This window comes from Suillus plorans, assembly GCF_016647745.1.
Source record: "Suillus plorans strain S12 chromosome Unknown HD556scaffold_23, whole genome shotgun sequence".
Lineage (NCBI taxonomy): Eukaryota > Fungi > Basidiomycota > Agaricomycetes > Boletales > Suillaceae > Suillus > Suillus plorans.
In genome coordinates this window covers 427,896-451,531 of record NW_024537407.1, presented here as the reverse complement: position 1 = coordinate 451,531, position 23,636 = coordinate 427,896, and the positions used below count along the sequence as shown (strand labels likewise).

Below are 23,636 nucleotides of genomic sequence, written 5' to 3'. Positions count from 1 at the left end.
GACTTAGTGCGATATCGATGTGCATGTGTCCCCCTGACTTGATGATCTTGATTTTTCTCCATTTTCCCATTTTACCCGAGGGGCTTTGCAACGTCCACTGTCCTTCAAGGTACTGTACTGTCGGTCGACGCTGCTAGCAATTACTGCGCAGTGCGCAAGAGCCTGGCCGTTCTAAACTTCTAATATTAATATTCTATACATGAGAGTACTTATACACCCTATGTTGGACACTACATCAGGTCTAGTCCATACATATACATGTATTCAGCTTGCCAACTAGGTGAAATCGTATAAGATGTATGTACATCGCATATGATTGTGAACTGTGATGGATATGGGGTAGAGTACACGATGAGAGGGACAGAGGGCGTTCCAAAAACCCCTACCAGGGTCCAGGCCCATAAGCCACCCACCATTGCGGTGGATGCCCGATCAACTTGGTCAAGGTGTTGAGCTGTTTCTGCGTAGGACGCATTTCAAAATCTCCTCTATCCGAGCACACATAAAACACCTGAACGGTGTCAATTTGAATGGCATCCAGTACTTCGTCGGGTGCATCGTCGTATTTACCGCGGAACACACCGATCCACTCTGGAGGGATGACACCTCCCGGCGGGGGGTTCAAACAATTTCTGTAGTCCAAGTAATAGATGCCCGACAAAGATGCAAGGAGTTCATAGGCTCGTGTCGTGGCAATGTCTTCATAGTCTGTGTGATCGCGATCTGGCAAATCCTCTGTGCAGTGTTGTTCCGCGAACCGGACGAGCCATTCAGAAGAGACTGCATATCCGTAGCACTGAATGTTGTGCGCCAGGGGTGGTCGGGCAATTTTGAAGGGTCGTCGTTTCTTGGGACGTCCAGTCTGCTGCGGAGTCGCAGTCTTTAAGAAATGTTAGAGAGAACACGGAATCTAAGCATATATATCCACCTTTAAAGCTTCAGACAGTTTCGAAAAAAGAGAAGGCATGTTCGTGATAGAGAGGCGAAAATAAGTAGCACACACTCTTTGACTGACTTGAAGGCGTGACTCCTAGCAAGGTGTCGGACAGAGACTGACTCAGAAGTCTTCGTTTTATAAGTATGTTGGCACCGCGTATCCACAAATCAATCGTGGACAATCCACTGATGATTAACAATAAGCGCGGCAGTGTGCGCTAATTTACCTTCCAATCCGAGAACAAAGCTAGTTATTCCCGAATTTGCGCAAATCCTGTCACAGTGTGCAGACTTCAAGCAATGATTCCCGCATTCTCAACAGTCGGAAGATCGTTCTGTTGGTAAAGAACAAGGCTAGAACGAATAAGAAAAGGAGAAAAGGCACGTAGCTCTCTGCTTTTTTGTGCGACTCCCGTATTTGCGTGATCGGTACCTTTGCCTCGTATAGGCTCGGTAGAGATATACCGAAATCGTGGATGCTCGCATAAAGCAATGCATGGAGGCGGAGATTGGCCACGTGGTATGTGGTCAAAGCAAGCCATTATCAAAATCGTTATTCATATATAACCACTCACTTTGGATCTTGTAGCTACTTGTCACATGCACGACGTAGAACGTAGACTCGTAACAAGTTACTACGGAGAACTTCCCTTTCTCGTAATAAACAAAATATCTGTAAACAAACGGCTTGCAGAAGGTAATTCGTTATTACCGTACCCAATCGCCAGTCAACGTCGAGAAAATACTCATATCATTGTAGCACTGTCATGACGCGTAGCGAGCGCTTCAGCATTGAAGTACGGTGACTACGGGTCCGATCATCAACTTCCTTTCAACCATCAATGTTTCAACACCTCAACGTTCAACTTGAACGTCCCGCAACCGTATCAAAATCCCTCCGGAGTGGAGACCGAGTCCGGTTCACATGCTCTTTGTACTATGCACACACGATATATCGAAACCACATGGCACAGTTGATCAGACATGGGCTATAGGAATTTCTAAAATAGCGATGGATTGTCGGAACGAGCTGCGGCATTAGAATCATGTACTGGTCACCCCCCACGAACTAGGTGAAGGAATTCAATTGCTCCAAGGTTGCACAAATCGGGTAAGTGCACTGTGTCGCAGTACCTCTCATGTGCCCTCACTACTTTGTTAATTGAATGCTAAGGACACGATTTGAATTGTCTTGAAGACCCCAAGTGCAAGTACTTAAGTGAAGCTTTGAAGCGCAAAAGCAAAGTAGGCTCTTGACTTACCATGTGCCCATACTTGTCGATGTGCCAATATTTTACAAGCATGTCATATGCCTCTCGATTATGCATGAAAACATGAAAGCAAATGAACATTCACGACGCAATGCACGAGTGATATGAAAAAATATACCATGTTATCTCACTCCAACTTCACAACAACAGCCCAATCATCCACCACGCGCACTGCAGGATCTTTGATGACTAACACCCCCGCCCCATCCTTCGACGCAAATTCCCACTCAAGTTCACTTCCGCCCTCCAAACCAACGCTCAAAGGCTTCTTTTCAAGTCCAAGGACAACCAGCTTTTCCACTCTCACATCCCCCACACTGCGCGCGAACTCGTTCTTGGGATCGTACGCACCCACTTGCGTTCTTACGGCAAGATCAACGGACGAGATGCGTACCGCCCCAATCCCTTTCCCCTTTCTTTTCGTGCTCTCCGCGCCGAACCCACGCCAAACAACATCCCCCTTGCCGTAACCATACGTCTCGCCATCATCAAGATACACCTCCCCGCGCGCATTCCCCGAAGTATCAAGCGCGATGCGGAGTGTGAACGGGTCGTGTTTCATCAGTGGCGAGGAACGGCGCGGACGTTCGCGGGTGGGGATGATAGAGCCTCCGCGGATGAGGAGGGGGATTTGGTCGAGGTTTGCGGGGAGGGTTATCTGTCGGTTTTTGGGGCGGTGGGGTTGGTTGGTGAAGTAGTCGTAGTAGACCTAGGCAATTGGGTGTGCGTAAGTGTCAGGGTGTGTGGAGAAATGAAAACAAGAGGAAAAGAACGAACCTGATCCTCAGCAATATACACAGAAACCTCCTTCACCCCCTTCTCCGTCACAGGTTTAACAAGTAACCCCGACGACCCAACATAAAACTGATCATCAATTCCAAACCCAGCATCGTCCTCGGGGAACATAACATATTGAGGCCTGCGCGTTCACGCACACATCGATCACATCGTCCAATAGAGGAAGAAAAAACGCACCGGAGAATGGGAACCCCACTCTCACTCGTCTCCCTAAACGCAGTATACCACACAGGAAGCATCGAATACCTCAACCTCAAAATATCCCTCACTAAACTCTTGTAGGGCTCCTCAAGAAGGTACGGTTCTCGGCGTTTCGTGTCGATATGCGCATGTGCGCGGAAGAAGGGCGAGAATGCGCCTACTACGTACCATCGCACTAACATTTCTGGTTCGGGGTTTCCGAAGAAGCCGCCAACATCAGCTGTGAGCAAGTGGATAATCAGAAATGAAGGTGAGAGAGAAGAAAGGAAGAAAGACTTACATCCAGCAAAAGGCATCCCCCCAACTCCATTCGCAAGTACCATCTTAATCCCAACAGCCATATGCTCCCACGTACCAAGATTATCGCCGGTCCACATCGCACCGAAACGCTGAGAACCGGCGTAGAAGGCGCGGGTGAGGACGAATGGGCGTCGTGGGGGGTCTGTGCGGGCTTCTGCCGCTTGGAATGTATGATTCGCCTGCAGGGAATTAGTATTGTAAGTTTGACTGACAGTCTCAGAAAGAAGATGAGGGACGTACAAAGAGCATTCCGTTGATGTTGTGCACGTCTCTGTGCTCCCAACCACCGTAATGGATGTTATCTTTTGGCATCGTGATTTCCGGTCCGTTAAACACCGACGGCTAGCAGTTCGTGTTCGCCGATAAATAAGCAAGCCACTCCAACATCGAAGAAAACGTACCTCGTTCATATCGTTCCAAATACCGACATTGTTGGTGCTCTCTGTCCAACTCCACTGACTATCGATAGTATCCGTCTTGAACAGTGAGATCCAAAAGTCCCAAGAACCAGGATGGAAAAAGTCGATCCATGAGCTGGAGCCGGGCCAACACCATCCTTCATATTCGCCCTCGCCGCTCTTGGGTTTAACGAGGACTTCTAGTTCAGATGCTCGTTTGTATACCGGGTAGTCGTTTGAGCGTTTTAAGTGGGGGTCGACGATGATTACCATCTAGCGCGTATATGCGTGAGCGCAAGATTCATTACAAAAGATGAATCAATGAATGAGCGAAACAAAACAGACCTTCCGCTCGACAGCCTCCACATCCTTCGTCATCTCCACCGGATCCGGGAACGTCTTCTTATTCCACATAAAGTACTTGTGATCCTCCGCATACTCGATATCCAACCAAAAGACATCCACCGGAAAATCATCCTCATCGAACCTATCCTGTACACCGCGCACGTCGTCTGAACTGACATAGTTCCAGCGGCACTGGTGATATCCGAGTGACCAGTGGGCTGGGAGGGGCGCTGTTCCTGTCAGATGTGCGTATTGGGTGAAGACGTCGGCGGGTGTTGGGCCTGGGAGTAGGAATACGTCCAGGATCCCAGATTCGGATATCCAGTGCGTTTCTACACCGCCTTTTTCCACATGAGTGATATCAATCCATGTTTCTGACGCAATGGCATTGAAAACGGCCACCGTCGACGTTGCAGAATGCGCGTGCATGAGCGGGATCGAGCCGTAGAGAGAAGTCGGCGAGTCGGCGAGGTATTCGAAGACATCTGCATTGTAGAGACGGAAGGGGTCAGTGTATCTTGCGGTGGGGCCTGTTGTGCTTGGGAGGGAAAGGTTCGTAGCGTGTTGGGGGATTCCGTATACGTGGGCGTGGTTGGGGAAAGTTATGTCGAGGGAAAGTGATTCAGGGCCTGTGGACGTTGGGTGCTGTAGTCTCAGTGTTGATGGTGAGTGTGGGACGTACCTTTGGGTTTTGTGTCTGTCCACGTGGAGAAGGTTTCGTCCCAGAAGGCGTCTTGGGTGTCGCCTTCGAACCATGCTGCAGAGTTGACTTGGAGGACAGATTGTCCCTCGCCTTCGATATGTTCAGCTAATTTAGAGTCCTCCTTTGTCCTGAAATGCTCCATGTGCAGTAAACCGCGCCCGTTCAATACGACCTGTTCCACACCACCCCGGAAAAGCGTGATTTTGAGAGGGTTAAAGTCGACAACGAGCTCCATATCCTTCTTTGATCCATAAACAGCCTTGGCTTTTTTACTGTCGACGGTCCAGAGGACATCATCACTCAACAAAGGTTCCCCAATGAGCGCCCACTGAGTAGCTTCGTTATATCGTTTCCTCAGTCCGTTCTCTTCGTCCATTCGCACGCGCACAATGCCCTCCTCGTGTATAATAACATCAAGCACGAATTTGACATTGGGATAGACAGACGAATGTACATTTGTGGTGAAGCCTGGTTGATGAGGGCTAAGTTCTGGGGGTTCAATTGAGTACGGAGAATGCCATGATGATAATTCTTGGGAGCGTTCTGCGAGGGCACGTCCTCTGCGACAGAAACCGGACTGGGAGCATGTCTTGAAGTCGGATGGTTTAAATGCGAGGACTGTTGGGAGGAGGAGGAGTAGGAATGTCCCTGGGGACCACATTGTCTCGGTCGAAGTTGAACTATAGTAGGTGTAGCGCAGTTAAATCCTGGGAGCGCTTGAAGCAAGTACGGCAACGTGACGGTCCGATCATCAACTTCCTTTCAACCATCAACTTGAATATCCTGCAACCGTACCAGATGAAACTTGTCCGTCTACCAAAGCATCCACTCCCGATTGACTTAACCAGTTTCCGAGGCAACAATGGGGCGAGTTGTGAGTTGGGCAGGTTAGGGTATTTGAAATCAGTCTCTGATGTACCAATCCCATTACATAGATGAGTTGGGCCTATCACTCTCTGTGTAAATATCTGGTTTCCACTGTTTTTTATTCTAAGTAGGAGACCATGCAACGAGTTGACGAGACCGCAGTGCTCCCTGCCCACCGTTTAGAGTCCATCCGAAAAAGCAGTCTCATGGATATGCAGTTTCTTCTGAATGGTTTACCTAGTTCGCAGGGCAGCATTGCCTGAAATGTTGTCCGAGAAGCTACAAGTTTAATGCCGAGATACGAGCACACGAAGTTCGAGCACGTCGCAGTTCGGACGGACCTTAGACAAGCTGCGGCGTTAAAATTATGTACTACACACACTCATCCCAATTAGATGTCCGAGGCCGCAGGTGAAGGAATTCAATTGCTTCAAGGTTGCGCAAATCAGGCAAGTGCGTCGTAGTACCTCTCACTACTGATATGGCCCGAGGCGCAGTGCGGTCTTTCTGTGGCGCTAGGCCTAGGGAATGGACTTCACTGACCATGAATGGAATAATTTGGATGCATACCTCGTCAACAGACACGCAGTCCGCAGCATGATGATCTCGCAAAACGGAAAGATCCTTGAATATTTGTGGGAAGTCCAATTCGGAGGATCAAGGGCAGAGCTGAGCGCTCATTTGTTGATGGCTTTGCCGTCTCAGTTCCTTCATAACGTTCGATGGCGTCGACTTGATCACTGCCACAATTGAAAAGTGGCAAACGGTATTGAGCAAAGGGAAAGGAACAACTTCTCTGCGGCTGGCCCAGGCGTGGGTCGAAGTATCATATTCCTGGATGACAAGTGGAAACATAATCAATTGTCGACGACGATTGCAACGACGATGGCTTACCCCTATTGTTCAGCGCAGCTTAGCCTGGACAACTCATGATGCACGAGCCACGCCAGCAATGTCGCTGTGGGGGACAGTACAATATTAATACTGATTGAATATGATGATTTGGGTCAAAAGGTTGCTATATAGGCTATTTCGTTATTATTGATAACTACAAATATCAAGCTTATAAGGATTAATCGTTTACAAATATCGCTCTTCGACAGACTACTACTCGGATCATCATTACGGTACTGGCTGCACACCATTCACGAAACTTCAAGAGGCTAATAACGGCAGAGACAAGCATCAGTGACCGTGTAGTTGAACTTTGTCCTTGAATTATTCGCTAGCCTTAGCTACGTCCGGCGTGGTCCTCCAACCGCCGTGGCCCATCAACTAACAGCCAGTCGCTGCAGTTCACATCAACAGTTCATATAATAGCTGTCCCTGTCGATGATGGTTACCCTTCTTTCTCCAGCCTTGTCCATGTCTACCTCCGACTCTACCCCGTTCTCTCAGTACCGTTCTCTCCGTCCGTCTCCAACACCATCCTCAAGTTCTTCATCATCCGGTGGCTCCTTGAATCATGCAGATGAAGGCGCGTCATTCCGTTCTCCAGTCCGTTGCCTCGAGGCAGGTGTTTACGGCAGAACAGAAAATCTCACCATCACCGCGTCGCGTTCATTGCTTGCGAGAAACAATGGGAAGCGAAAGAGCCATGAGTGAGTTCTCTTCCAATTGACCTCAATCTGGCTCGTGACCTAACGCGCACATTGCAGAGACATTCGTCTCCTCGCCATCTCCACACACATCACCGAACTCTCGTATAGTATATCGGACATCCAGACGCGTATATTTGGTACGCGACTTCTTAGCCCCATCCATTTCTTACTCACACAACCCTCAGAAATACAGGAACTACGGCATAAATCTCAGTCCTCAGGTGATGCGGCCGCCACGACCATCGTCATCGACAAAGCTCTTATGACTCTTGACGAACGCCTTGAGGCTGTCGCCCATGGCATGAAATCCGTGTCTGAATCTGTCACCCCCTTTCAGAACCAGTCCAATGGTACCACCCCTGACTCCGAACAAGTTGTACTGGTCCGCAAGCATGTAGTCCTCGTCACCGAGTGGGAGGCCGTACAGAGTGACACAGATGTTCTCAGGGAGGAGTTGAAAGAGGATAAATGGCTTACTGTGTTCAGAACCGTCACAGAACAGGCAGACGGAATGATGGGAAGCTTAGAGAAGGCAGTCAATCGTTGTCAGGTGTGTTCTTTTATTCTTGATATCTGTATCATCTTCGCAAACACAGCGCAGGATTTTATTTGGCAGGTACACAGGGGAAGTGCAGAAGATTCACTCTCGCAGTCCTCATACAGGGGCTCAGTTAGTTCAGACAAGAATCCATTGAGCATCGAAGTATTCAACGAGTTGCTCAGCTCGTTTGAAGCAAAGAAAAAGTGGATTTCTCCTTTTGCATTTTACATCTCACTCACACTCCTTCTAGGCATTACGTCCCAGCCACGTCCAAGGTACTTGCAATCATTGACAATGGCGTGCAGAACCGTGTCACGAAGAACGGGGAGACACTCCGACGTCACGGGGAATCTGCTAAGAGGTGGCGGATCCTCAAGGAGCGAATGGCCAAGACAGAAAAAGAGATGGAAGCCGTGCGAAAGATCCTCACGGGTGGTGATGTGGTGCCAAGCGAATCAGGTTCCATAACATCGGGATATACAGCAAACGGGCTCCTTGCAACGCCCGCGAATCGCTCTTCGAAAGGTCGTGCACCGAGTCGAGCAACGAGTTCTACGAGCACTCTTTCGCGGAGCATATCGCCACTGAGGAAGTTTGCAAGGAAGATTGCTGGTCATGTGCGGTCGCCTCCGGTCCCCGTCACTCCCTTGCCCGTATCACGAGAATTGTCTTCGGTGTCAAGAGACTCTTCACAATCACAGGGTCCGTCATCGGAGCCAGCTAAGGCTCTTCGACGACAACGCACCTCTATATTCGCATTCAATCGGTCTACCAGTGGTGCCCCACTTACACCAGAGAAGGAACACAAGTATAGCCGCAGCCTCACGCCCGAATCTTCCCCCGCCCCCAAACGCCTTGACCGTATTGACGACCCGAATTCAACCGTGAAACTGAAAACGTCTAAACAACCATGGAACAGCTCAACAAAAGTACAAGCGCCGGATCCTGCAGCGACCATCAAGCCCACTCCTCCAAAGCGGCCAAACGCAAAGTCTGTCCTCATCCCAGAATGTGCCCCTCTTGTGCCGAGCACGCCTTCACGAAGGAGCCTCAGCCGTAGTTCAAATGCGTCTTCGCGGCCTTGGTCTCCCGTAACCTCATCTGCATCCACAAACCCTTCTATTCCACCTCTACATCCACCATCACGAGCTCAAACGCCCAGCCTTGGGGCGACACCACGCCCACGGCCCAAGACCCCAAGTCAAATTCCCGCCCCCGCGGTACACTGGCGCCCCGTGTCTGTGCGGCAGTCTGATACTGATGACGACGAAGAGCTTACGACTCTAATGCAGCGCGCATTCTCGCCTCCGCATGCCAATACATCTCCCAGCACGTTCTGTTCGTATACCTCGAGCGGCATACGCATACCCCCACCACGCCCTCCAAGCCGATCACAAATACCCCTTCCCAGTGTGCACGTCTCCTCTGAATCGCGTCCCTCGTCAACGATGTCCTTCTACCGTCCCCAAAGCCCCCTTACTCCAGGGTCTCTCCTCAGGGCACAGACGCCCGAATCACAATTGAAAGCAAAAGCTCAACAGGTCCCGTTTTACGGGGGCGCAGGAAACAGCGGGATGCGTACATCTGCGCGGCAGACTGTCGCAGCGAAGCTCCCTCCTTCATCGTTTCGTGATTCGTCGACGACCCGGACGCCCAACTCGCGTCCCGGGTCGCGGTCAGGATCGTACACACCCATGGAGCGCGACCCAATACACTTGTACGTCCCTGCGAGTGACAAGGACCCACTCGACGTGGAGGTGGCGGCGATTGTGAATGCGATTCCGCACGGGCTGCTGATTGAGCGTGTAGATCCCCCGCTCAAGGCGCCGCCCAAGGAGGGAGAGGAGATTAGGGCGTCGTATGCGTTTTCGAATAGTTTGAGTAGGAAAGTGGTGACTTGTAAGCTGACCACGCTGACGCGCTCCGGGGCAAGGGGTGGCGGGATGTCGAAGAAGGTTATGTGTCGGGTTGGAGGAGGCGAGTACCTGGTCTGTTCTTCTATCAGTGTAAGGTGTTAACATGTATTTTTGTAGGCTGGCAAGATTTGCAGTTCTACATGCTCAACCGTCAGTCAGGCATGTAGATTTGAACAAGGAACGGATACCCATGCATCAGACCTGAATTATTTTTTTCACTTTGCACTTTTTCATATTTCATCAATCACGATTCAGAACCGTCGCACATAGAGAATCGCTATTCGCGGAATAAGTTCACTGTATTGCATCATGATTATATCCTCATATTCATTACGTCCGCTTACGTTTCGTGCAGTTTTCTAATTCTTGTTATCCTGGCCAGGGTTTAGTTGCAGCTTGCTATTGAATTGCTATTTAGCTTACGAGTGGTGATGATGTTTGGTTGGACGCGTACATGTCGACTGATCGATACTGATCCATCGAATATTAAATGTTACAACGCATATACTCGGTCTCGTGCATGAGAAACTTCCAGCGCTCATCTAGCCCATACTCGCATATCAACCCATTCTAATACCCCGGCCAACTCTTCACCTTCGAGAACCAAAACGACCGTTCGTTCCTCAGCGGCAGCGGCACCGCTTCCCCATCCTCCACATTGACTGAGTCATACCCAATAAAATCGAGCTTGTTCCACCGCCCGAGGGGACGCGAACGCAACGCGAGCGTCATCTGGAAGAAATACCTGTTCGGCTGCGGCTCTGTAGTGGCGTGCGCATGCGAAAGGTGCTTCTCGACAAGGTTTGTGATGTAAACAGTGCTACCGGACAGAGACCAGTTACCAATGTAGAAACCCTGGGATAGATGTGGTTGAGTTTGGGATTGGGATGATATGGGCGTGTGCATACCTTCATGCGCAGGCTCGGCTTGAGCATTGGAATTACGGTCTGGGGTTGCCATTCCTCATTAGCGAGGAGGGATAACACCTGTCCGTTGGGGAAGAATCGGCTGGGATAATGTCAACGTAGGTAAGAGATGGCTCGGGCACGAGACTTACAGGTACCGATGATATGTGATGAGGTGAGTTACCTACAAGGGAGTGATAAACTCAGTACATCGAAAATTGTCAAAGAGTTTTCTACATACATTTACCCAGGCGTTCTCGCTAGAGCCCATCCGCCTACGGGTGTTGTAAGAAAGTGGAGACAATCCATCTCTGACAGCATGACTTACATGTAATGGCAAACAGCAATGTAAACTCCATCCATCCGCAAGCGAGGATGTTCAATATAAGCTCTCCGGTAGTCCGAATTGTACAGTTCCATGATATTCGTTATAGACTCATTATCAGCAATTTGGGGAGGCTTATATGCCAAATGGACAAAATCTCTGTTGCAAATATTTATAACGCAAAGTACATGCAAGAGACAAGCACTATACCTCCAAATCGCAGAATCCAAACTAAGCATTCGTGCCTTACGACTGACAGCCGCAAACCGCTCAATCGTGGTGTAATCAAGAATTCGGAGGATTTGGAGCACAAGCTCGTCAGGGATGAGATTAATGGGTAGTCCCTCCTTCTCATTCTCCGGTTGAAAGACAAGATTCTCAGGAAAGTTCTTGAGCACTTGTGCCAGAAACCCTGACGTCACAATGGATTTATCCTTGCTATCCTTGTGCACTTCGAGCTTCTGCACATCCCGTGTAACTTCATCTACAGAGACAGTGGATGGAGCCTTCTTGTGACTAGGTGGCTGAGCAGCAGAACGCTCATGTGTGCGTTGTTCTTCTATGAAGTACGCACGGTCGACGTTCGCATCGAGACGAAATGCCTGACGATAGAGCCGAAGAGCCTCATCTAGCTGGCTGTGCTGCTCATGAAAAACTGCTTTGCGGTAGACCTCGATGGCATGAGCCAGATTGGGACTGAGATGAGAGTGGCCGTGAGATGCGTGCGTTGTGACGGCAGGCGCACCTGCGACGACATGGGTGGCAGGCCCCCGACTCGAGTGTGTGTTAGTGATAGTAGCGGTTTTCGCGCTGGCATCACTCCGAGCTGCGGGAATGGTGCGTTCTGCAGCAGTGCTGGCACCGGGAACGGGTTGAGCTTGCACACCCGACGTAGCAGTCTGCCGTTCCCTGACCTCTGCCTTCCATTGTTCTCTAAAACGTGCGAGTTCTACGGGCTCCTGCTCTGGTGCCAGTATATCTGATCGCCCTGCGCTCATTCCACACCTGAAAGCTGATATTCAGCTAGTTGGACAAGAGTCAGAATATAATTTGGAAGCGCTTGTGAGTTCTTACTTTTACTAATACTACTAATTGTGACCGCCGGTACCGAAACTTCGGAAGCAAAGGGCCGCCAACTTTTCCTTACTCGCTGACCAGGTAGTCAACTAGTCATCACTAGTTTTGGCGGTGGAAATCCAGCCATGGTGACATTGCGAGTATAGAGCAAGCGAAGACCACATTGTTGGCATAAATAAAGCATAGGGCGACCGCGTTGGCGCGGAATACGATGGAGAATCGAACAGGGTAATACTAATTAAGCCAGCAGTGTGCATAAGTCCAAGGGTAATTCAAGGTGTCAAAGTAACCTTCACGACTTTAAGACACCCAGACGTTTCAGCTCTTCACAGCTATCTATTTTCTCCGCCTCTATTGCTTTTACCTTCTCCCAGTCCGTGCCAACACCGAATAAACCAACTTCTGCGTCTCTCCTCCGTTGCCGCCCATCAACTCCACGCTGGCAATCGTTGTAGAGAGTATTGGTGTAAACTTGTTCCACTTGCCCTTCAAATCTTGACAGAGCAGATCCGCGTCGATGGGTGCCCCCAGCAATGTCAGCTGCAATCTGCCGATGATTCTTGAACTCATGCTCGTTAACATGGTATTTGATGCCCAGTCCATTCGTTTGCCGTTCAGTATTGAACCGTGTTGATGGTGAAAAGGAATACCGCGGGTCGGGTATCGACGTAGAGAACATATCCGGAATTGCACTCAGGAATGAGAATGCGATAAGCAATATGAGGGGCAGGAGCTGCATAAGCAGCGAACGACCCTGTGCCCCTTCACCCTGCTGTTGTGCTTGCGCACCCCCCGTATTCGTACGCATACGTGTCGTACGGAAGCCCCCTGGACCAAATGATGCAGTGAATACTGGGCCGCCGCCGAAAGGACTGCCTCCAAATCCACGGTTCATCGCCATACCGCCTCCTCCGAAGAACATGTTGAAAAGATCTTCTGGACTCATCTCGCCCTCGCCACCAAATGGGCTTGTGGAGAAGCCGGGTCCGCGGGAGGACATGCCACCAGAACGCGATTCTGGATCCGACCCGGATTGGTCGTAAATTGCTCGCTTCTGGGAGTCTGAGTGAACGTCAGAACTGTCTAGCGCATTGAATAAGTTAAGCATACCTGAAAGCACTTGGAAGGCTTTGGATACCACTGCAGTGAGTTCACATGAGACACTTCGCGTACGTGATGACAATACTAGACGTACTCTTGAATGCTTCATCTGCTCCAGGAGCACCGTTCTTGTCAGGATGTAGCGCAAGGGCAAGCTATGATAAATCACAGCGTTAGAACGTATATCAGTCGGCATGCGAGATCATGCATGTTAATGTACCTTTCTGTATGCCTTCTTTATCTCAGCCTCCTCGCAATTCTTCTCGACCGACAAGATCTCATAATAATCTGTAACCTTGCAAGCCTTTACCCGTTTCACAACCTTCAACTGCTCAGCAGTGAATTCCCGTTTCTCCCCTCCCATTCCTCCAGCCGTGCCATTCGCACTGCCCGTACTCCGATGCTTAGCACCAGAAGCGGATGGGTGTGTCTCTGTAGAAGATGACGACGCCTGTGCATTGCCATTTGATGTTGAAGGGCCTGCCCCAGCTGACGAGGAAGACGATCCAGATACCTCCGCGGCCTCGATAGACTCAAGAAACTTTGCAGCGTCAGGTGTGGAGAACAAGTTTATAGATTTTTGACAAAATTTGCGGGCTGAAGGGAGGTTGCCAGCATCCTTGTATTTTTGTGCGATTGAAAGACACTTGATGGCTTCGTCTTTGTTACCTTCCATCGCTTGAAAGTAAACCAACGTCGCTGGTGAGTTGGGTACTTGGGAGGCTTCTCGGGAGTCGGTAAGAGTGAACGTGTCCCTATTCGGCAAGTGCCTTTCGGATTCAATATTGCAGTGCCTGAGCCACGAAAAGTATCTGGCAGCTGCAGGTCACAGCCTGAGGTTGTTGATAGATTATCATGATCATCCACTGAGTACTGAAGTACTGATGTTTCATATCGCAGGCTAATGCAGTGCAGTGCAATGCTTAATGCGAACTCGACCGTTCTCATCTTGTGCGTTCAGCTCTTTGACTTGTACGTTTTCATTGTCCTCTTTTCTTTCGGAATTTACAGAAGGCGTTGGTCTAGCTACAAAGTTCGCATAAGTCCACACTTGCGTCGGTTCCCAGTTTGTAATAATCCGCCTTGCAAATATAACTGACACGTTGCGACTCGGCGCGCTCCTAGTTATGTCCTCATGAATAATGCTACTAGGAACCGACATTCACGGTACAATGATTTTGCTCCTATTGCAATATACACAAGCAGTCTTTTCTGGCAGTCGCGTAAACAGTCGTGCGACAGCAAGACCAGACCGGCCTCAAATCTCACTCCCGGATGTCAGCCTCAGTCAGCCTCCAACTCTTACAAAAGGCTCGTCACCCACCTGCTCTCTCTTCAGTCCGTCTTTTATCGTCGCTTCACGTTTTTTTACACATCCAGCATATCGATATCTTCAACATCTTTATTCATTCTACTATGCCTCCAGATATGCAACAACACACCAGCATTCCCTCATACGACCAGTTCAGACCGCCTAGTCCAGCCAAAGGCCAGCGCAAGGGCAAAGTTCGCTCCTTTCTTCCAAGCTTCGTCGATCGAGCCATCTTCCGCGCCAAGCCAGTTGCCCATCGTGACACTGCTGAGTTGCATCCAGAGGTTGACCCTGCCACTAATGTCGACTATCTTGCAACAAAGTCTCGAATCCTTCCTCACCTTAAAGCACAACTCGACTGCACGGAGACGCGGAAGTCAAGAACGGAAAATAGGGTTCTGCGCACTTCGCTTGTCACTGTCGACAAGGAACGGAAGGCTGCTCCACAAGCCCTCGATGAGGCGCAACGCCATAGCCGTGCTGTTCAAGATCATCTCAAAATGATGCAGTCAGAGGTGCCTGAGATCATCCGGTCATACGATTTCAACATAAACGGGCTGAATATGCGACAGGGTGCTCAGGTCACCAAGCTCCAGTCAAAGCTCTTCAACCAGGACGAACAGATTGCCCATCCGGAGGGCTTTGAGATATCCAGTCCTTTGGTTGAAACTGTTTCTCGCAAGACCAGTACCAGAAAGATCTCGAGCGGATCTCAAGCGGACATTGGTTCCCAAGGCTGTGTGTTGGAGGTCCAAGCCATCGCGGAACATCTATCGAAACCTCAGTCGATCGAGCCAGCAGTGGCTGTCAAAAGGAATTCAACGACGAAGCACGAGACGGAGCGCCGGGGAAACCTAATCAAACGACAACGCAATGTTGGTCATGATGCATCCGAGCGCCGCAAGGATGACGATCCCTTCGCTTCAGAGCCAAATCTAGCACCACATCGCAAGATACGAAACATACTGGCAGATGCGCGAGACAAGACACTTGCTGCAATCTTGGAACTGAAGGACATTCGTCGCAAGGAAGATGGACAGCAATCCTCCCAAGCTTGTCACGGCCCCCGGATAGAGTCTACAGCGTTTCAGGATATTCGACGCTTACTGGCAGATGTGCGGGAGTCTGGAGCCAGGACGCAGGCGACCATTTCGGAAATGAAGGATGCTCGTCCAAAGAAAGATAAACAGCGTCCTTCCCAAGCTTGCCACGGCCACGAAGCGGAGTTCGCAGTGTATCAGGATCAAATCGCTGCCCTTACTTCGGAACGTGATACGCTCTCTCGCGAGCTCGAGCGCAGTACTCGAATGGCGAACTCGAATGCGTTCTTGCTCAATAGCGTAGAATTGCAAGCTCAACGTCTACTCTCCGAGCATGATGCACTTATCCTTGAGCACCAGCAGGAAAAGGCACGCTCGCAGCAACAAATTCGTGAACTTGAGATCCGACTCGAGGAGACCACTGCCTCAGCTTCACGAGCCAGGGGACGTTACAAAGCGGAACGCAAACAACTTCTAGAGGTCGAAGAGCAGCTCAAGCTTGAACGCACACAGTCGGCGCAGAACCACGCAGATCATCTGGATGAGACGCTCATGCTCTTCAGGGAGAATGCGGAGCAGGCCAACTTGATCGAAACCCTCAATAGGGATTTCGCAGAGCAACGTACTACGCTCCAGAAGGTGCATATTCGGTTGGACCTTGCGAACAATGCACAAGCGATTATGAAGCGCAAAGTACGCAAGTATCTACGCCTTTCACAGTTTGTGCTTATATTTTCAAGCTCCAGAAAATGGAAATTACGTCCCAACAAGCTCAGGAGAACGCCAAGCTACTCCATAGTACCCCGCCGAAGGCGCACGCTAACATAATTCGAAACCTCAGCAAGCCCTTGTCGCAGAACGGACCTCGTCAAGTATTACATCCAAGATCCCCACTCGTCACTCAAGAGATCGTGAAGAATGAGAAAGTCCAGCTTCCTGTTGCTGCTACTGGCACTTCCTCTTCGTCGCCCTCCTCCACTCACAAGGTTGATGGCGTCACTTCACAGCACGCCCGTGGGATGCTTTCGTCACCATCAAACAATCCTCCTGTCGCTAGGCCGTCTCAACGAGATCCTCCCAACGACAACTTGGATATCTCCACGGTGTCAATCTTCAGTGACGATGGCGTGGATTTACTCTTGGAACCGAGCGAGGATGTAATAGCGGAAGGCAATGGCTTGGCTACCCTCTATTCGATGCTGTCAGTGGTACGTATGTATGCTCCTAGCCCCATTCGCGGTCCTCCGGAAATTCAGCCTCGACGTCGTAACGTGGATCCTCTCAAGATAACGGCCCATCCCGACGACATGGCAAAATCGGACAGCGTCGCTGTGGGGAAAACCTGTAAGTAATCATCTCTACTCCTCTTCGAATGTCTCCGCTCATCGGGAGTTCAGGGTCGCTATTTCATCTTTGACACAATCTCGTCGTCTTTTTCTTTTCTTTGAACGTTCTCTCTGATTTTCTTTTCGTTTTTTCTGAGAGAACGACAAGCCCTATTTCTTTTATTTCTTCTCTTTCTTTTCTTCCCGGGAGATAGCAGGCAGGTCAAAACAACAAAAATAGGTGGGATCGACGGTATGGTTGGGTTATGGCTAGGTACGGCCTTTATTATTTTATTCCTTAGATAAGTACCAAAAACAGGGAGGGTCGCGGCCGCGCGCGGTAGTGCATATTTTAATTTCATTCGATGTGATTTGGGATAACATCTATTTGTCATCGAATATGCAACAAATCAAATTGCCACAAGAAGGTTTAGGGTATCATGATCCAAAGTATGTTACAAGAAACCTACATGGTAAAAACGGGTATAAATATACGAAAGCTTGCTAGATCAGTAGATTCCGGGTATGAATTTATATTTAACGATAGAACAATAACGCTCCCAGTCCTTACCGTACTTGATCGAGCAGCGTTCAAAGTCACGCCCGCAGCGATGGATGAGTACTGTGATGAAGAAAACCGAGTAAAAGTAAGGAATGATGGTTGCACTCCCGATAACAACACCCCAGCAGAAGCTCATGGTCCAGTCGGCGACATAGTTCTGAGAAAGAGCAACGAGGTTAGCAGGCCGAACACATTATTATGGATCTAGCCTACAGGTTTGCGAGAGTATCTCCACCACCCACTGATGAGGAGGCGGTTTCTAAAATTGCAAGGTAAGAAAGTTGATCAGTTGAGAATTGCCGCAAGACTTGCCCATGAGCTGTCTGGATAAACTCAGGCTTCTTGAGGGTTCCCCCCGGAAGCTGCGGGAATGTGTTGCGGAAAGTTGTGATGCCCTGTGTTTGCATTTTGAAGCGACTCTTTTGAGACATTGAGGTGTCCCAACTATGAGGACAGATGTCAGCTGAATGACGGAAAATGAAATCGTAGTCGTACATGTAGTATGCTGTCAGTAGAATGGTGAAAAGAACGACGTATGTAGGTGTAGAGAATTGATAGTTAGAGGGATCGTGCGAAGCCATGTATACCACAGAGTACACGTAAGTCTGCAACGCCACAGATCAGTAAAAGTTAAAACATGATTGGAGTTGCGTACGAAGGGAACGCCGGCAAAGTTCCAGAAGATGACCATGAAACCCCATCTAAGAAAATGACAATCAGATAAATGAGCATAAGAATTACTACCCACTTCTCATGATACATATCCCACGTTTGGGGGATACACTCTTCGCCCTTCGCGCTGAAAATTGGATCAGGAACGCTAGTTTTAAATTCTCTCGTTGAGACACACCATGCATTAAGGTAGAGCCATGTTGCCAGAATCATGAATGCCATGTTCTACATATGTTTGTAGGTTATTGCGTGACTGAAGCTCCAAAAAAAAGGACGCACAGGGGTGACATAACCATATTGTTCATACTGGTGGCAGCCTCCGGACACGGCCAAAAAGAAGACAATTACCCAAGGAATCCGAACCTCAGCCCACATCTTCAGATCAACAGAGCCGATACGGGGATTCAAACAAGCACCCATGAAGACGTCATAGATGAAGTTCCCAGACATGCGGATCTCGTTTCCGGCTGCAACTGTAATGAAATACATACCAAAGGACACAGCGAAACCGTAAATCATGGCGACGGACATGATGTGGCCATAATTGTCGATAATTTCGGTGAGACGGAAAATGTGGTAGTAGTGCAGAGCAGCAGCAGTCAGCATAGTTGCGTAGAGAGAGTAGAGCGCATTGCAGTTATACATGAGGGTCTTATACCCAAGAGAAGGTACAGGAAGTCCTTCTTGTTGGTACCCTGGCATGACCAATGCTAGGAAGAGCTGATAGATCACGAGACCGGTATAGACTTTCCAAGCGTATGCATTGGGGCTTGCGTCCTGTAGTCAGTTGAGGTTAGGAAGACGTTCAAACTTTCGTGAGTACATACATCGCGAATGTGTGCCCACATCCTCCCAAGGAACGGAACAGTGTCCTCAAATGATGCAGGGTACACAAGTTTACCGTCATAAAACCACAAGCATATCCAGAGATAATACATGAGCATGGGGAAGCCAAGCATCATTGCAGTTACTCCTGCAGGTCCACCGAATTCATACCTAGCAGACGTAAATGTGAAACAGTAAATACGCGCAACGGAAGCAAAACGTACGTCTGATGCTCGTCGAGCAATTGGTCCACTTTACGGCCCTCATCAGTAGTCGTCAGTGACTTTGCAGACGCGTCGACACTGCGCTGTCTCAACTCGTTCCCTGTGCCGCCGTAAGACTGAACCATTTTGCAAAACGAGACAGAACGTGCAAGTCTCAAAGTGGAACGAGACAGGAATTAATATTGAAATTCGCGGAGTTAGCATTATCCTTTAATCTCCGTTTGAACTTTGTTTTTGATCTCCTTTCCCGATAGCCACGTTTCTCGTGTAAACGCTCATCATCTTCAACCCAGGCGAGACCAGACGACGCGTGCCCACTTCATCTGTCTGTAGTCAACGTGTTGGTCAGTTTTGCACTGATTTCATTGTTGTGTATATCGTAGCAGCCGTCCAACAATCCATTCTTTGCCTCTTCATGGCTTCTTCAGTTTTCTACAAGTTCAAGTCCCAGAGGGATGAGTCTCGGGTGACCTTTGATGGCACCGGGATCTCTGTTTTTGACCTGAAAAAGGAAATCATATTGGCCAATAACTTGGGTAAGGCAAATGACTTCGACCTATATGTATATGATGCTTCGGCACAGCAAGGTGCGTTGTAAATGCATCATCCCACATCTGAGACTTCATGTGCATTTCAGAGTATAAAGATGATTCTCAGATCATTCCTCGTTCTTCGTCTGTCATTGTGAAGCGTCTCCCTTCATCGCGCCCAGGAAAGGGCAAAGCAGCCATGTACCTTAGTGGTACCAATGGTGGTACCCACACTCCTACTTCTGATATTATCCAGAGACCTGGTGGAAGTGGTGGTTTATGGCACAAGGGTGCGATGTCGAAGCGCTTTGACCTCAAAGAGGAATCATCTCCTACACCAAAATTAGCTGGCGTGCGTAGTTGTTATATGAAACATACACATCTCGCTCGAGAGCGAGTCTTACATCCAATGCAGCCAACTTCTATTCCCAAAAATGCTGTCACAAAGGACGATGAGGCAGCCGCGATGGCTGCTATGTTCCAGGCCCAGACTGCTAACTGGGAAGAAACCCAGGAAAAGATGTCTCAGTTGGTATCGCGTTTTCGCGCTTTTTGTCTTAGTAGTAGAACGAGTCTCATGAACGTGATTTTGCTTTCTTGTGCCCATCAATTGGGTGTAAACAGCGCTGTGCCCATATATAACAACCCCAGGGGAACATCTAGTCGTGGTGGGAAACCATTTACTCCTCACCAACGTCCCCAGCCAGAACGACCGTTACCTCCTAGCTATGTTTGTTACCGATGTGGGCAGAAAGGTCGGTCGCTGCACAATTGTAGACTGACTGTCTTACACGTAAACCCCTCACAGGTCATTGGATACAAGATTGTCCTACGAATAGCGATCGTGAGTTCGACAACAAGCCTCGAATCAAAAGGACTACTGGTATTCCGCGAAGTTTCTTGAAAGCTGTTGAAAATCCAAATAAAGGCGAGATCACGCAAGGTGTGATGGTCACACCAGAAGGTGGTTATGTCGTTGCCCAGCCTGACTTGTGGGTTTTTGATTCGTTCTATAATGGGATGCATTTTAACTCGACGGCAGGGCTTCTTGGCAGAAACAATTATCCCGTCCGAAGGGTTTGACTGCTGCTGACGTTCGGGAACGCCCTCCTACCGATGCTTCCCTTGCCTGTCCCATAGACAACAGATTATTCCGTGACGCTGTCAAGACGCCTTGCTGTGACACTTCATATTGCGAGGAATGTATCCAGACATATTTACTTGAGCGCGATTTTACCTGCCCCAAGTGCGGCAAGAAGATAGCTTCACTTGACAAAGTTGTCATGGATAAGCCAATGCGAACGAGGGTCGCTGACTATATCGATAAGGTTATGGAAGAGAGTAGAAAAGAAAGTGAAGAGAGCTCCACACATTTCCTTTCTAACGGCCAGGTATGTTCACTGTTCACGTTGTTGTGTTTAGAGAATGAACATATCCCGCATAGGGTGATGCGGACAACTCTATAAATGACGACTTCTATTCAGATCAGCAACCTAGCATGGATATGTCCCAGATGATTGTTGACAACATCCCGTCCCTTCAAGCTCAGATTTCTCAAATATCAATCATGCTTCAGAATCCATCCCTACCGAACCAGGTGCGGCAGACCACAGAAATCAAGTATCAGCAGCTCCAGATGCAACTACAACAAGCTCAAGCTATCGCCGCGACCCTTGCTGTTGCGACCAGTCTTCAGCAACAGCAGCAGCAACAGCAGCAGCAACAACAACAGCAGCAGCAGCAGCAGCAGCAGAACGTCAATCCCTTGGCCTACGGGATGCAAAGTCAGCAGTGGACCAATCAGTTTCCGAGCCAACAACCAGTTGGCCATGACTCTGCTTATCAACGGTTGCCCGTCAACAATCGCCGCCGGAACTTGAAGCGGGATCGTCCCTCAGATTTCTTAGATGTCACTGGTGAAAGTGAACACAAAATGCCCAGGTACTGGGAGTAATTCGAAGTCCTTTGGATGGAGAGGGAGGACTACATTTGTAGCCTACACAGATAGCTAATATGTCGCACTTTGCATGTATACACAAACATTGGCAAAATATAGTTATTTTATCCTGTTATGTCTGATATATAAACAGCGCTGCGAATCGGGTGCTATCTTTTAGTATGAACATGGTACCACGGCGGCCCATGACTCGGAGGCCAGGCTTGTCCAGCACGACTTTAACTCGAGTATGACTGCAAGTCTCGCGAGCTAAGCCTGTCCATTTTCAAGCACGCTAGACTCGTGGCCATTCTATCTATTGTTAGGCAAACCGGGCAGACAATTCGCCAATCTAATTTCCGAGGTGGTTTGATTTGCATGCACAACTTGAATGCGTTCCAATTCACAACGTGTCGGGTGCGAGCCAGAGGTCAGCGCTAGCACCCAGCACTACCTCTAAGTACTACGACACTACGAGATCTAAGTGGTTCATTTTGGGCGGTTTATCATGGATCCAGCGACCAAAAGTTCTGAGTCTGATGTCCATGGGATGCTGACGGATTCAAGTTCTCCAGCTCGCGAAGCCGCCGAAGAGTCTAGGACAGGGACCGCTATATTGACGCATGGACAAGTCGCGACACCTAGGCGGCCTACTACATCCGAGTCTACTGTCACACCCTTGCCCGCTAGACCTCTCTCGTACGCCGAACACACACAAGCCGTAGAGTTTGGCGCTGGCTCTAGTTCAACGCAGGCGGACCCTACTCTTCAACCATCAGAGAAGCATTTGTCGTCGAAAACAGATGACCAGTATCCTGCTAGGTACTCAAGGCACGGTGCCCCAACCCGGGCCTCTTCGGGAGAATTTGACCACCTCGCGCGTGGAACGAGTAGGGGTAGAGATTTCCTCCCCCGGAGGGCGACTTTGTTGGCACAGCGGTATCCCAGTATCCCAAGTGACTTGGTTCCAAAGACTACCTTGCAGGTGAGCTCGAATCACTCTTCTCTAGGGGACACATCTTTAACTGTCTATCTTCCAGCCCAACCGCACCGTCGGGGACCGCCTACAACCAACTATCGCCGCAGCTGAAGATGAAAGAGCCAAATACGCAAGAAAAGGTGCATTTTTATGTTTCTCACCTTTTCGAGTTGAAATATGTTTTACCGCCTAATTGTGCCTTCAGCGATGGGGACAGGCTATGCGCTGAACATTGCCATCGGTCTGCAGGTTCTTCTCGCTAGCCTGACTACTGGTTTATCTGCTGTCGCAGTTGGAAAACAGGTGAACGACTTGAGGAACTTGTTATGTCTTCCACTGATGAACGACCACAGGGCTCTGTCGTGATCGTAATACTTGGTAAGCGACGCGTGGAATAATAGTATTCTATATATAGCTGACTGTTTAACTCATTTCAGGGGCGCTTGCTACTCTAGTCGCATCATACCTTGCTCGTATGCGTGGTTCAAACGAACCAGAGCTTTCAATCACCCGAGTAAAAGACCTTGACCAATTTCTACGAGACTGCAGGGCGTTCCAGCTAGATCACGGCAACGAATATGGAACCGCTGAGAATGGGCTCAATAAAAGAGTGGAGGAGCTCCGGTCCAGATTCGAGGAATTGCTTGGGAATGGAGATGGGTGCGTACAACTCAAGCATGCGGTTATTTTTTTTTCGCTGACCCTGTGGTAATTTTGTAGTCAACGAAAACTGTCTTCCGTTCAATCTTTCCGTGCCGTAACCCTCTCTATATGTTGATCGGATCGTATAATTTTGTCTGCTGTCGAGTTGTATTGCATCGGATTTCATGTTCGCTGTGCACATTGTACATTATCTCATAGTTTACTCAGGAGGAAAACCTATAGAGCGATTCCTTCCAATTCTACCGCTCACCGCCATTGGTAGTGAAATTGCTGTTTTTGTAAT

General features: G+C 49.2%; 8 protein-coding genes across 8 annotated transcripts; 4 read left to right on the top strand and 4 right to left on the bottom strand.

Annotated features, from left to right (window-relative positions):
* Positions 1–1,906: 1,906 nt before the first annotated feature.
* Positions 1,907–5,969, bottom strand: HD556DRAFT_395148 (glycoside hydrolase family 31 protein). Its single transcript, XM_041310485.1, has 8 exons — positions 4,932–5,969; positions 4,250–4,878; positions 3,908–4,177; positions 3,747–3,848; positions 3,487–3,685; positions 3,183–3,426; positions 2,985–3,126; positions 1,907–2,916 (listed from the first exon to the last, which is right to left on the bottom strand). The coding sequence occupies exons 1-8, from the start codon at positions 5,611–5,613 to the stop codon at positions 2,335–2,337; spliced, it is 2,850 nt and encodes a 949-aa protein (XP_041161108.1). The 5' UTR covers positions 5,614–5,969; the 3' UTR covers positions 1,907–2,334.
* Positions 5,970–6,886: 917 nt separating this feature from the next.
* On the top strand, positions 6,887–10,246 carry HD556DRAFT_395166 (uncharacterized protein). The gene is made up of 6 exons (XM_041310486.1): positions 6,887–7,420; positions 7,478–7,557; positions 7,606–7,970; positions 8,022–8,164; positions 8,212–9,938; positions 9,995–10,246. Exons 1-6 carry the CDS (start codon positions 7,152–7,154, stop codon positions 10,042–10,044), a joined length of 2,634 nt encoding a protein of 877 aa, XP_041161107.1. The 5' UTR covers positions 6,887–7,151; the 3' UTR covers positions 10,045–10,246.
* A 122-nt stretch (positions 10,247–10,368) lies between these two features.
* Positions 10,369–12,183, bottom strand: HD556DRAFT_395431 (uncharacterized protein). The gene is made up of 6 exons (XM_041310487.1): positions 11,318–12,183; positions 11,111–11,266; positions 11,024–11,057; positions 10,935–10,966; positions 10,786–10,885; positions 10,369–10,732 (listed from the first exon to the last, which is right to left on the bottom strand). The coding sequence occupies exons 1-6, from the start codon at positions 12,103–12,105 to the stop codon at positions 10,448–10,450; spliced, it is 1,395 nt and encodes a 464-aa protein (XP_041161106.1). The 5' UTR covers positions 12,106–12,183; the 3' UTR covers positions 10,369–10,447.
* A 1-nt stretch (position 12,184) lies between these two features.
* Positions 12,185–14,075, bottom strand: HD556DRAFT_395047 (uncharacterized protein). The gene is made up of 4 exons (XM_041310484.1): positions 13,506–14,075; positions 13,380–13,440; positions 13,295–13,324; positions 12,185–13,246 (listed from the first exon to the last, which is right to left on the bottom strand). Exons 1-4 carry the CDS (start codon positions 13,959–13,961, stop codon positions 12,477–12,479), a joined length of 1,317 nt encoding a protein of 438 aa, XP_041161105.1. The 5' UTR covers positions 13,962–14,075; the 3' UTR covers positions 12,185–12,476.
* A 14-nt stretch (positions 14,076–14,089) lies between these two features.
* HD556DRAFT_1366309 (uncharacterized protein) lies at positions 14,090–17,346 on the top strand. The gene is made up of 4 exons (XM_041302811.1): positions 14,090–14,257; positions 14,312–16,330; positions 16,378–16,981; positions 17,035–17,346. The coding sequence occupies exons 2-4, from the start codon at positions 14,561–14,563 to the stop codon at positions 17,052–17,054; spliced, it is 2,394 nt and encodes a 797-aa protein (XP_041161104.1). The 5' UTR covers positions 14,090–14,257; positions 14,312–14,560; the 3' UTR covers positions 17,055–17,346.
* Positions 17,347–19,405, bottom strand: HD556DRAFT_1366305 (ergosterol biosynthesis ERG4/ERG24). Its single transcript, XM_041302810.1, has 10 exons — positions 19,246–19,405; positions 19,024–19,192; positions 18,476–18,973; positions 18,375–18,421; positions 18,273–18,323; positions 18,180–18,225; positions 18,020–18,129; positions 17,837–17,968; positions 17,738–17,783; positions 17,347–17,681 (listed from the first exon to the last, which is right to left on the bottom strand). Exons 1-10 carry the CDS (start codon positions 19,368–19,370, stop codon positions 17,472–17,474), a joined length of 1,434 nt encoding a protein of 477 aa, XP_041161103.1. The 5' UTR covers positions 19,371–19,405; the 3' UTR covers positions 17,347–17,471.
* A 98-nt stretch (positions 19,406–19,503) lies between these two features.
* On the top strand, positions 19,504–21,847 carry HD556DRAFT_1366297 (DWNN domain-containing protein). The gene is made up of 6 exons (XM_041302809.1): positions 19,504–19,832; positions 19,883–20,127; positions 20,191–20,530; positions 20,584–20,767; positions 20,818–21,166; positions 21,220–21,847. The coding sequence occupies exons 1-6, from the start codon at positions 19,661–19,663 to the stop codon at positions 21,727–21,729; spliced, it is 1,800 nt and encodes a 599-aa protein (XP_041161102.1). The 5' UTR covers positions 19,504–19,660; the 3' UTR covers positions 21,730–21,847.
* Positions 21,848–21,901: 54 nt separating this feature from the next.
* On the top strand, positions 21,902–23,615 carry HD556DRAFT_1366291 (uncharacterized protein). Its single transcript, XM_041302808.1, has 6 exons — positions 21,902–22,696; positions 22,752–22,830; positions 22,896–22,993; positions 23,044–23,068; positions 23,128–23,350; positions 23,411–23,615. The coding sequence occupies exons 1-6, from the start codon at positions 22,220–22,222 to the stop codon at positions 23,466–23,468; spliced, it is 960 nt and encodes a 319-aa protein (XP_041161101.1). The 5' UTR covers positions 21,902–22,219; the 3' UTR covers positions 23,469–23,615.
* Positions 23,616–23,636: the final 21 nt, after the last annotated feature.